At 42.7% G+C, this 13,076-nt stretch overlaps 1 protein-coding gene across 1 annotated transcript in view; it reads right to left on the reverse strand.

The window, feature by feature from the left end:
• Nucleotides 1–1,663, reverse strand: part of Ranbp3l (RAN binding protein 3 like) — a 46,994-nt gene extending 45,331 nt beyond the window's left edge. Inside the window, exon 1 of the mRNA XM_032897028.1 lies at nucleotides 1,573–1,663. Within this exon, the coding sequence (XP_032752919.1) occupies nucleotides 1,573–1,663 (91 nt within the window). The remainder of the gene's footprint in view (nucleotides 1–1,572) is intronic.
• Nucleotides 1,664–13,076: the final 11,413 nt, after the last annotated feature.

A 13,076-nucleotide genomic window follows, 5' to 3' on the forward strand; every position in this document is an offset into this window, starting at 1 on the left:
TCAGTACTGGGGAGTGAAAAACCACTTGGCCAGAAAGAAAAAAAAGGAGTTTAAAAATTGCATAATCTTTAGAACATATCATTCTCTAAGAATTTACCCCATGAAACTAATCGTCTGTGCAGTTGTAACTATTAATTTATGCTGAACTGGGTTAATTTTAGTGAAAAGTGTCTGACATTGCCCACTAAAATAATCCTGGAGAGAGCTTATATAATGACGTAAGAATTTGGCCATCGGGTATTGGCATTTAAAGGGCAGTTTAAAGAGTACTATGTGCCAAATAAGTCTAACCTTTTGTTTTCAAAAGCAAGAAAAGAACAGTCCAAACACGCACACTGAAGAAGAGATCAGGCTGCCTATTGAAATATTCACAGCAGGCATCTTCAGGAAGTCACTCACAAGACTTTTTTTAACTCACTTTTCTAGGCTCCTCTCACCAAATTTCCTATTGTAAGTGTTACATCTGAATTGTGGGAGCTGAGGCCTTGCACATTTTAAATAAAAAAGGAGCAACAAGGGAAACACAGACAAAAGGAAGGTTTTCTAGTCACACGCAAGCCACGTGGACAGTGTGTGTCTAAGGCTATTGGTTCAAAACCACTTCTTTTAACCTGGGTGGTGCAGCACGCTCTGAAAAGTTTGCACTGGACTCATTTCACAGGAATTATCTCCTGTCCCTACTCTGCTAAGCCCCGTGTGGTATGAGGTCACTCGGCTCAGGTCGGGATTCTTGCAGGGAGGTGGCTTGAGACATGGACCAAATGTTAGCTCGCCGATGCTACCCTGAATGTGGGAGGTTTCAGTTCGTTAGCAGCTACCGACCACAACAGTGAAATCCAAAGCTGAGCGTACAGAAGATAAACGAGGAGCTCATGCACCGTATATCCTAGATCCATGGCAGGCTGCAAGAAGTTAGACACTTGGGAAAGTTCTTAACCACTGGGGGGAGGGGGTGGTGTGCTGACGTCATCAGTTCACAGCCTTTCCCACTAGTTGCAGTTCTGTTGCCCTTAACAACGGACTAGAGTAATAGTTGGTCTATTTGTATCAATCATCATCCACCTGGGTAGTCAATGCTTTTAAAGATTATTCGTGGAAAACCTGGTGAGGCGTGGTGTTTAGATGGCTTATAGAGTAAAATGCCACACTGTTTGTCCCAGATCTCTTTGGACTATAAAAATGAATATCAAAATATGTATTTTCCACAATGAATGTGTCAGAGGTCCTCACCAAGCTAGATTTTAGGCAAAGCTCCTATCAGTGGTAGGACATGAGAATAGTGTCAGGCTAACACAGCTGCTCGTGGGTAAATTTCTTCAGTAGCCAAGTCAGCCCTGCTCCAGTTACACAACAGACAATGACTAGAAGTCTGAGTACGTGTTTCCAAGGAATACATATTCTTGAAAGTCTTTCAACTATTGATAATCCTTTAAATCAACAGTGAGGCCGTGTGAGCCCACTGTCCAGCCTCGCTATCATTCTTCCTTCCAGAGATCCCAGGCCCTTCGCCAGCCCACCCTTTCCCAGACACACAAACAGTCAGAAAGGCTGGACTTTGCTTTCTAGACCCACCTTGCCGTTGCTGCACCTCCTGCACCTTCAGCTGACAAGGGTGCACACTGGTGAACAGGTGGCTGTCGTCTTTCCTTGGTGTTGTAGACATGGCACCAACGATCTGACCGTGGCTCGGGGACCGCTAGCGCATGTCGTCTCAGCCAGATATCTAAAACTGTCTTCTTCAGAAGTCACTTGGAAAGAACACAGAGGCACGCGCAGATCTTGCCTTGCATGTAAAATATTTACCCCTCGAAGAACATGCCAGAGTTTCTCCTGGTTAAGATTTCTGCAGTAAATATTTACCAGTGTTGCACCTCCTGTCTACCAAGATGCCAACTTATTTGGCTGGAAACACGACTTAATTCTTAGTTTATTCCAAAGCACCCTGAAACTTTCTCCTTTAAGAACGTACAAAAAGAAAAGATGTCTCTCAGTGAAATTAGCTCTCTTGGTCAGTTTTAGCCGTTTTCAAGTCCTTCTCTGATAGGACGTCCAGTCCCTCTAATATAGAGAGGACTGCCAGAGAATCGTACAAGCAAATGGGGAGAGTGCTGCAGGGTTAAACCAAGGTTTAAATCTGCCTGGTTGGAGTTCGCCCCTGTGACAGCTGGATGTGTACAGTTCTTAAGGGAGGCTGGAGGGGGAGGAGTCTCGACTAGCTGATTAGCATAGAGAGGCAGGCGAGAAATGGCCTTCTGATTGCTTTAACCGAGTGACCAAAGCAGGGATTGTAAAGATGTCCTGACGACACGGTAATTAACCACCTTCCTTCTGCTGCGTTGTCTTTAAAGCGCAAGCCCAAAGCAGGGCTTGAGCAGCACAGATATTCTCGGGCACATGTGAAATGGAAAAGGTACAGCTGGAGCTGCTCATGAGCTCATGGAAATGTACTGCAGGAACTCTCGGATTCCGTAAACAGCACGGAGGCTCCCGGAGAGGACCGTTATGGGGCGGAAGCAACTATTTAGAGTTCTGCAAGAGAAATAAACGCACAAACACTACCCAGAAACTTACCTTTGCTTTCCCGCACAGTCTCCACTGCAGCCTCTGGGCTGTAAGACAAGGCAGCTTGTGAGTTCACTCGTGCTTGCCGTTGCACTACTGTTGGAAAGCAAACCCCCAGACTCCTTAGATTCAAGGAAGTCATAATGAACATCGTAGGTCCTGCCTTGCAGCATGCAGTACTCCTTGTAGATTCGCAATGGACGTAGAGTTAAGGAAGCCGGAGCCGTCTGCAGGCTGAGACTTTCTGCTCATATTTGGAAATTGGTATTAAATAAACTAATAAAGTTGCTTCCTCATGATAACCGGAGGCAGGGGGGATTGTGTCTCTTGTTGTTTTCTTCTTTACCCTAAGGCAATCCACAATTTCCCAAGCACATTTTCATTTCTGAAAACTCATGAAATGCATAAATTACCTCACCTTTGTAATTCCTGTGACTAATTAAAGTGAATTTTTTTATTATATTTTGGGTTTTATTTGACAAAATTGTCACAAAGATTTAGAATTGAAGAAGTGGGTTCCTGGGCACAACCTGAGACATAAAGTTAAGTGTGGAATCTACATACAAACATACCGGTATTTTTGTGTGTGCACTCCCATTCACACATGTGCGCATGTGTGTAACTTCACAGAACCACAGATGTGCACACCCAAATGTGTGTGCATAAGCACACATGTATTTCTTAATTCTCTGTTCCAGACAGAGAGCAAAGCCTTCTTTCACGGAGCTGGTGTTGCCTTCTTTGATAGACAGCAGCTTTCCTGTAGGTCTGTCTGACGTGCTACAATGTTAGAGAATTGGGCTGATGCCCCAGGACTCTTATGGTTCTGCTTTGGGTAACACTGTGCAGTCCTTGGCGGTGGCCCTATAATCTGCACCAAGGAAGCACCTGAGTTACTGCCCTGAGCTTTGAGTTACACTTGTAGCTGCTCATTTAGGGTCGGTGTTCTAGGTTCCAGTGGGTGGATCCAGCCTGGCTGAGTCTTCCGTGTGACAGAATGGAATAAAGCACACCAAAGGTCCAGAATGGCCATGTCCTTCGCAGGCACCTCTTTTCCTCACCTTTTAGAAGCACCCACCAAGTTACTCCAGAGTAACCATTCTTTACTCTACTTTTTGGTTATGAAGAAAGCAAGACACTGGAATGGTGAAGTTGCTCAGTTCAAGAAATAGGTGAATGACCATTGCCCTTGTTTTTATAATTTGATTAAAATATATTGTAATCTCATAAAAGTCACTTTCTCTCACTTCAAAGAATAATACTGACTGTGCGTGTGCATGTGTATGCACATGTGTGTGTGTGTGTGTATGTGTGTGAAGTATGTGGGTAGACATGCCTATGCATGCATGTGTGTATGCATGTATGTGTGCAGGCATGTGTGTGTGTCCAGTATGTGGGACTGGGTATATGCAAGCATATGTGTGTGTGTCTGGTATGTGAGTACCCATGCCTAAACATGCATGTGTGGAGGCCAGAGCTTGATGCCAAGTATCTTCTCTCATCAACGCCCACCCCATATTTTGAGACAGGGTTTCTCACTGAAACTTTAGCTCACCACATTGGCCAGACCAGCTGGCCGGCAAGCCACAGAGCTCCAGGACTGACATTATAGGTGTCTGGGCAGGACTAGCAAACTCAAGATAAAATGTTTGTACACCAAGCACTTTACCTGTTGAGCAGTCTCCCAGACCCCCACAGACTTTCTCTATCCTGTCCTTTCTTCCTTTCTGGAAACCTGTATCTTTGTGCTCTCCAAAATGTAAAGTAAAAGGCCTGTCAGCTGCTACTCTTAGGGGAGATACTCAGAAATTTGGTATCTTATGATTAGAGTTGACAGTTGAACAATCTAAATGGTATTAAGTTCACTGGAGAATTCTCTCTTCTCAGTTGAACCCTATTCACAAAGCAGAAACGCATTATACTTGACATTAGTCCTCAAGCAAGTTACTTGCTTAATGTACAGCTTGCCTGGTCTCAAAACATATTTGCAATATCAAGTCTATGGATAAATTACTATTTTTAGTTTTAGTTTAGTTTTGAGAGCTTCATATAATGAGTTTTAACCATTTCCACCCTCTTCCCACCTTTTTTCAGACCCATTCTTTCCCTACCTACCCAACTTGTTGTCTCCCCCCTTTTACCCCATGAAGTCATGTTTGTACTACTGTATACACTGTTGTATATGTCGCTTCCCAATGCAGCATGACCAACTGAATGATGGCAACACTCGGTAAACATTGATTCTCCCTTTCCCAGCAGCCATCAGCAGTCAGTAGTCCATTCTCCGGGAATGGGTCTTCATGCCCACCTTCCCCTATCGGTGTCGTCTGGCTCGAGGCTCCTCTGCTGTGAGCTCATATGTGCACCTGTTCTGTTGAGAAGACATTCTCTCCTAGTGTCCATTCACCATCTCGGGCTCTTAGAGTCTTTGGTGAATTATGTGACACGGACTGCCAGCAACAGCATGGCTTTTATCATTTCATCCTCAAAGGCCAGGATAAAAAGGCTGGTAACAGATTGTAAGCATGAGAGCTGGAGAACCTGGCCTAGTCTCCATATTATCTCAAACTATGGACTGTTTAAAAGCCTATTATAGTTCAGGAACAATGAATTATCACTGAGACTTTAGGCTTCCCGCTCACTTCAAATAACATAACCCTTGTTCCTTTATGTAAGCCAGTAGTAGTTCCTACCCTCAGGTCATTCATCCTTAATAAATTGACCATAAATAATTATGGATTATAATAAGAGGATAATAAGATCCTACAATGGTAAATAATGTATAATAAACCAACCATAAAAGAGGGATATGTCTACCCAGAGACATAGTATTCCAAGTTACTCTATGTTTATCTCATAGAGTTTCCTAAGTAATACAGCTGCCTGAATTCCCACTGTGATCCTCTGTGCAAACTCGGCTTTACTAGACACCATTTGAATACCTATTATCCAGGGGCACAGGAGGCTTCCCTGGCACTGCCTACTCATGGAAGGTGCTCACTATTCAGAAACCTCCGATCCATCGACGTTTCAGTCTTGGGTGTGAAAAACCTCATCTCATGGTCAAGGCAATGGTCGTTCAGAGTGACGTCTATTCTTCCGCTGGCGAGTACTAGGTCTGGCTGCGCTGGGGCTCCCTCTGGAGGTCAGCAGAACCCAAGGTTAGTGAACTGAATCACCTCAGCCTCAGGGTACCTGAGAGGCACAGGATGCAAGTCGAATGTTCTGGAGTTTAGGAGATGTTTATAGTCTGTATCTGCAGAAGTGAGAAAGCTCCTGGTCATCCTCCTGTGGGTGAAATCTGGTTGCTATGTAGTGGGATTTAAAGTCCCATAGCTGCACATTTTGTCTACCTTTATTGAAGTCTTTTCCTTAATTAATTAATTAATTAATTAATTTTTTTACTTATTCACTTTACATCCTGCTCACTACCCTCTCGTGGTCACCTCCTCCCACAATCCTTCCCCCACACCCCCTTCCCTTCTTCTCTGAGTGAGTGGGGGTTTCCCCATGGGCACACCCCCCACCCCCAACCCCAGCACTTCAAGTCTCTTTGAGGGTAGGCGCCTCCTCTCCCACTGAGGCCAGATAGGCAGCATAGCTAGCAGAACGTATCCCACATACAGGCAGCAGCTTTTGGGACAGCCCCTGCTCCAGTTGTTGAGGACCCACATGAAGGTCAAGCTGTACGTCTGCTTCATAGGAGCGGGAAGGCCTGGGTCCAGCCCATGCATGTTCTTTGGTTGGTGGTTCAGACTCTGAGAGCTCCCCCCCGCCAAAAAAAAACCAAAAAAACAAAAAAAACAAAAAAACAACAAAGTAAAACCAGAGTTCAAGAGAAGAAAAGAGCTGTTTTATTTTAGTTGTTTTAGGGGAAAATATACGCAAAGTGTATTGATCCTCGTCCCATAATGCCCCCTTCCAGGAAGGGTAAGCCGGTCCCTGCAGTCTGATTATTGTCTACAGGTGTTGGAGTCACCGATACCAAGATGAAGGAAATGGGTTGAGACCGAAAGAGCTCTTACAGGTAAATATGCCAATAAACCTTCATAAGCTTTTGTTACTTCCTGTAAGTTTACGTTAATGGGAATAGATGCCAATCAGTGTCTCCCATCCCATCATAACTACTTTCCTTGTCGGGTGATTTGGGTTTTCTGGGTCCGTCTACTTCCTCTTTCCTTTCTATCTCTACTTCTCCTCTTACTCAGTTACTTTTATGATAACTGTGTTGCATTTATAATGGTCGTAATGTATTAAAAAGGGAATTAATTTGCACTCCGCTGGTGGCTGGTGTGGTTTTTCATATCCACGTTGGCCATTGGCATTCCATCTTCTGAAAACTGTCTCGTTAGCTCGCTACATTTCTTCCTGTTCAGTTATTTTGAGTTCTTGGTTCTAGATACTAATCCTCTTATTGGATGCGTGGCTAGCGAAAGCTTCCTCCTGTCTCCAGTGTGCAAAACGAAAATTATGTTAAGGCTTCATCTCACTCCAGTCAGAATGGCAGCGTTTGAGGAAGCAAACAACGCATGCTGGCAAGGGTGTGGACAAAAGGAACCAGGGTGCATTGCTGGTGGGAATGGAAACTGGTTCAGCCACTGTGAACATTAATATTTGGGTGCCTCATAACACTGAAAATTGATCTGCCACGTGACCCAGCTCTGCCATTCCTGAGGATTTACCCAAAGGAAAGCAAGTCAACACATCTCAGAAATACTTGTAAACTGGTATTTATTTAGCACTATTCACAATAACCAAGTGGTGAAAACAAGCTATGTGCCCAGCAACAAAAGAATGGATAAAGAAAATATATGTGAATATATATTCATATTTTTATGAATATATATTAGTTAGGATTACCATTGCTATTATAAAACATCATGACCAAAAAGCAAGTTGGGAAGGAATATTTATTTGGCTTATACCTCCACATTGCTAAGACAGGAACTCAGACAGGGCAGGATCCTGGAGGCAGGGACTGATGTAGGGGTGTTACTTACTTACTTGCTCTGCCTGCTTTCTTATAGAACCCAGGATTACCAGCCCAGGGATGGCACCACCCACAAGGAGCTGGGCCCTCCACCATTAATCACTAGTTGAGAAAATGCCTTACAGCTGGATCTCATGGAGGCATTTCCTCAAGGGAGGCTCCTTTCTCTGTAATAACTCCAGCATGTGTCAAGTTGACACACAAAATCCACCAGTACAATTTAGGACTCCAGATTGACATGACCAGAGAAAAACCGCTCCATGATACATTACAATGAAAATGTCAAAAATAAAAATTGAAAAAAAAATTAAAAGCTCTGGGGAAAGTGTCAATTTGCCTATAAAAGTGAATATATTACAATACTATTACATTGCTTGTTGGGACTCTAAAAGTCAGGAATGTATACAATGATATATTTCAAGCCTTGCAAGTAAATACCAGCCAAAACTATTCATACCCAGCAAAGCTATCTCTTTAAAAGGATTGAGAAAGCTGGGCATTTGTGCACACCTTTAATCCTAGCACCTAGGAGGCAGAGGCAGGCAAATCTCTGTGAGTTCAAGGCCAGTTGGGTCTACAGAGGAACTGCCAAGGGTTGCCAAGGCTACACGGAAAAAACATGTCTCAAAAGAAAAAAAACAAAACAAAACAAAATGAAGCAGATAAACTGATGGGAAAATAACATTTCAAAGCAAGAAAAAACTAAGGCAATTTATGACAACTAAGCCAGCCTGGTGAAAAAATACTTCAATGAATTCTATGCACAGAGAAGGGGGGAGGTAACCACATTCACAAGTGTACAAGAATATACTTCATAAAAAGGATAGATAAACAAAGAGAACATAAGGTTAGGAGGTTAGGGAAGGGGTGAATCTAGGAGGAGTCAGGGGAGGGGTGACTCTAAAAGTCAGGGAATGGGGTGAATTTAGGAAAAATCAGGGGAGGAGGTGAATCTGATCAAAATATATTGTATGAAATTCTTAAAGAATGAATAAAATTTAAGACAAAAATAAATAAATAAATAAAATTTCTTCAAAATGCATTCACGTTTATATCAATATACTTACATTTAAATCCTTAGTCTTCCTGCCTTCACCTCCCAAGTGCTGGGATTTTAAGAATATACCAAGAGTAAATTCAATCATCTTTGATATTTGGCTTCACATACTTTTCTAATCAGTGTCCTTAAGGTATATTTGTGAAGTTAGAGACTGTGACTCCTTTCTCTTAACCTACTTGGTAGCTTGTTTAACCGCCTTAAATGCAGGGCCGGTTATAGCTCAATGGTAGAGTGCTTGTCCAACACACAAGAAGTCTTGGGTCTGGTCCCCATCTCTCAGCGGAGCTAGAAGAATCACTTAATATACAGACCTGAGATATATGCCTCCATTGTCTGGAACCCCATTCAGTTTGGATAAACAGGAAGGAATCCCACAAGCAGAGGCTCAGGAGAGACAACCACTGCCCTGAAAATGGGTAAAGCAGAAGGCTGTCCCCAGATGCCTAGGACATCAGAGGGACTCTGGACCGGAATGAAGACACCCACAGTGCAGACTGAATGTCATCCACAGCTGGAGTCTGCAGAGAAGCTTCTAAAGCCAGGTGTTCCCCTTCTGCTCAGTGGACTTCGGTTGCTTGCTCTTAACTTTTTCCTCAAATATGATACTCCATCCCTTGAAATCCAGTGAGACTTGAGAAGGGAGTTTTGAACTGGATAGTCATTGAAATAAAAATATTAAATTTGACTACAGATATATGAAATCAGACCAATGCAAACCAAAGTGTGCTTTAATATTTAGTACTGGATAGCAAAAGCAGGGCTTGTAAAAGAGAACCAAAAAAGAACCATAGCAAAGACGTGGCCTTGTATTCAAATCTTATTTGAGTTTTTCTGATGTACACTACATTTTGACCACACTTCGCTAGAAAACGGGGCACTCTGAATGGGACATCAGCCAGGGAAGAAAGGCGGAGGTTAGCATTTCGTTAGCTTGAAGCACGGAGCTATGACTCCCGGACGACTGTATTGCCCCAGAGCTTCACAATATCAGAGTCTTTACCCCATTCAGACCGAGCTGCCTCCGGCAGGTGGCTTCGCATCGATGTTTTAAAATATCTCGGGTGATTCTCCAATGGGCATCCATGGATTGAGCCATGGATGAATTTACTGTTGGTGTATTCCTAGGCATCTGGATGGTTTGTCTTAGCTTTGGGAATCTTCTCACACTTTATTCTGCCAATTATGTCTTTGGCCTCAAGTGCTTTGCACAACAGATTCCTTTTTCCTTTTGCGAAGGAGTGTGTGACGGTCACATCAGTGACATGGGAAAATAACCTGTATCAAAGCCGATTGGTTGCACTGCTCCCATTTTAACGAAGCAGATCAATCATGGGAGGAGGGCTCCAGTGCAGAATTCCTGAGGCAGCCTTAGGCTAGTCTATGATTGGTACAAATTTCACTTATTCACTCAGTGAACGGATATTAGGCACCAAGTAGGTTCTAGAATCTGGAAATAAAAATGATGGATATGATGCCAAGCTTCGCAGTGTTGTGGGTTTTTGCCTTATTTGTCTTGTTTGGTTCTGTTTTGTCATCCAAGAAAGTAATGGTTTCTTAGCCATCTGGAATACACTAGTTCATAGCTTGACATTTCAACAACTGTTTTTTAGACTTTGAAATTTGATATCCCAGTAATTTTTTTTTATTGAGTGAGCTACCAATTTCTAATTTTTCAACTTTGCACAACCAAAGGAATGTCCTCTTAACACAAACATCAGCACATAGACCACACAAAGCATCACCCTTTAAGTAATGGTTTTGTGGACAATGCTGCAAATCTTAAAATTTAAAATCAGATTGTAATCTGTCTGCATCTCGGTCACAGGATATGTATTGCTCTCCAAAGAAATGTTAGTACACATTACAAGTCACATTAGTAGACCACATGTAGAAGCAGAACCAAATTTGTCCCCACAGAAGCCTCTTCAGGCCACCAACAAGAAAATGTACTTAATGGTGTTTTTAATACAAGAAAGATAACTAGCTCCTGAAAGACAGGAAGCAAACGGGGTCAGCACTAAGATTACTCTAGTTAATGTCATAAGAGCAGTCCAGGTCTACAGAGAAGGGAGGGGACCCAGGCAGATCTTGGAATACCCTGGGATGATAGAGCTAAACGTCCAGAATGAGCAAGGTTACAGGAGTCCACAGGAACCAACACTGGTCAAGAAGGAGCTGTGTACACAGATCTATCTGAACACCTGACTTCAGCTGATGGGCACAGCATGAAATTACCCTCGGCCAAAAATACAATCACTTGGAACAGGGAGAAGTTAGGATTCTGGCAATCACACAGGGTTAGAGTAGTGCTTGTACCCAGAATTCACAACGGGGAACTTCATGATTCCTAACTCTAAAAATAAACAGACCATCAGTGTACTCTTAGATGACTCCACTGGTGATACACACACACACACACACACACACACACACACACACACACACACACACACAATATATATATATATATACCATTATAAGCCCAAAATTTTTTTAAGCACAAGATTCATAATGAAAACAATGTCAAGACACATATATAGAGGAACAATAATAATTATAATAATTTTATGCAATAAAATGAAGGTAAAAAGACAAATCTCAGTCATGGTGGTTTTAAAATCTTCAACAAATTACAAATAGAAGGAACTTCCTTGGGTTAGAGAGATGGCTCAGTGGTTAAGAGCACTGGCTACTGTTCCAGAGGTCCTGAGTTCAAATCCCAGCAACCACATGGGGGCTCTTAACCATCTATAAAGGGATCTGATGCCCTCTTCTGATGCGTCTGAAGAGGGTGTGTGTGTGTGTGTGTGTGTGTGTGTGTGTGTGTGTGTGTGTGTGTATATAAATAAGTATATATATAAATTCTTCTAATATAAACATTATTTTTAAAATTGTATGCTATGTTCTGGTCAGTGTAAACAGGCAAGAAGAAATAAAATAAAACCACCCAGATTTAAAAAGGAGGAGTAAACAATTTTTTTCAGATGATACAATCATCTATGTAGAAAATAGGTGCACTCGCCACATGAATAAAAATCTATAGTGGTAGCTTGTTAAATTGGTGTGGAAGTTGGACTGTACTTCTATGTGGTAGCCACAGAAATCACCAGCTGAAGCAAGACAATACCACTAGCAGCAGTATTAGGAAGGATGAAATCCTAGGGGGAAGACCTGACAAGACATATGAACGATCCCGGCATTGAAAACTGTAAAGACCTTGACTTAAAAATCAAAGACATGAGTGGTGGAGAAATGCCCCGTGTTCATAAGACAGAAGACTCCACATTGCTCTGGTCTCAGTTTGTCCAGGTTTAATTTTAGCTGGAAAGTGACTGATTTCAGAGGGAAATTGGTGATTTCAATAAATATAACTGTACAAATTGACTAATGAGTGGAAATCAGAAGGACATGAACTAACCAGATTTATTATGAGAAAGAACAAGATCAGAGAACTAATACTACTTGATGAAGTTTATTATAGTTATAGGAAGGCAAACAGGGAAAGACCAATACCAATACAGGTAAGTAGATCTGTATATGGAATGAGCTATCCTGAAATAAACTAATACACATGTCCACAATTGATTTGGAAAAACAATGCAAAGTCAGCTCTCTGTGGAGAAAATAACATCTAGCAACCAATGGCAGTAAATGCAGGGACCCACAGCTAAACACTAGGTAGAGTCAGGGAAGCCCATAGAAGGAGAGGAAGGATTGTAGGAGTCAGAGGAGTGGAGACCACAAGAACCCAGGCCACAGAACCAAGTAAGACAGCCTCCTAGGAACCCACAGAAACTGAATCGACACACACAGACCCTGTCTGAGTCTGAGTTGGGTCCTCTTATACCTTATGGTTGTGTAGCTTGGTGATCTTGTAGACTCCTAACAGGAGAAATGGGGCTGTCTCTGGCTCTTGTGCTTGGGATCCTTTTCCTCCTCCTAGGGTGCCTTGTCCTGCCTTAATATGAGGGTTTGTGCCCAGTCTTATTGAATCTTGTATCGTGTTGGGTGGAAGCCTTGCTCTTTTTTATTTTATTTCTTTATAAGGGAAACAGAGGAGTTGATCTGGGGGAAAAAACGGGAGGTACAGGAAGTACTGGGAGAAGTAGAGGGAGGAGAATCTGCTGTTGGGATGTAATGTATGAGAGAAGAATAAGGTGGTTTTTTTTCCTTTTTATTTTTAACTGGATATTTTTTTATTTACATTTCAAATGTTATCCCCTTTCCTGGTTTCCTGCCCATAAACCCCTTATCCTATGCCCCCTCCCTTTTTTCTATGAGGGTGTTCCCCATCCGACCACCCACCCCTTCCTACCTCCCCACCCTGACTCCCCAACACTGGGAGGTCCAGGGCTTCTCCTCCCATTGGTGCCCAACAAGGCCATCCTCTGTTACATATGCAGCTGGAGCCATGGGTCTGTCCATGTGTTCTCTTTGGGTAGTGGTTTAGTCCCTGAGAGTTCT

Source organism: Rattus rattus, chromosome 3, assembly GCF_011064425.1.
Source record: "Rattus rattus isolate New Zealand chromosome 3, Rrattus_CSIRO_v1, whole genome shotgun sequence".
Lineage (NCBI taxonomy): Eukaryota > Metazoa > Chordata > Mammalia > Rodentia > Muridae > Rattus > Rattus rattus.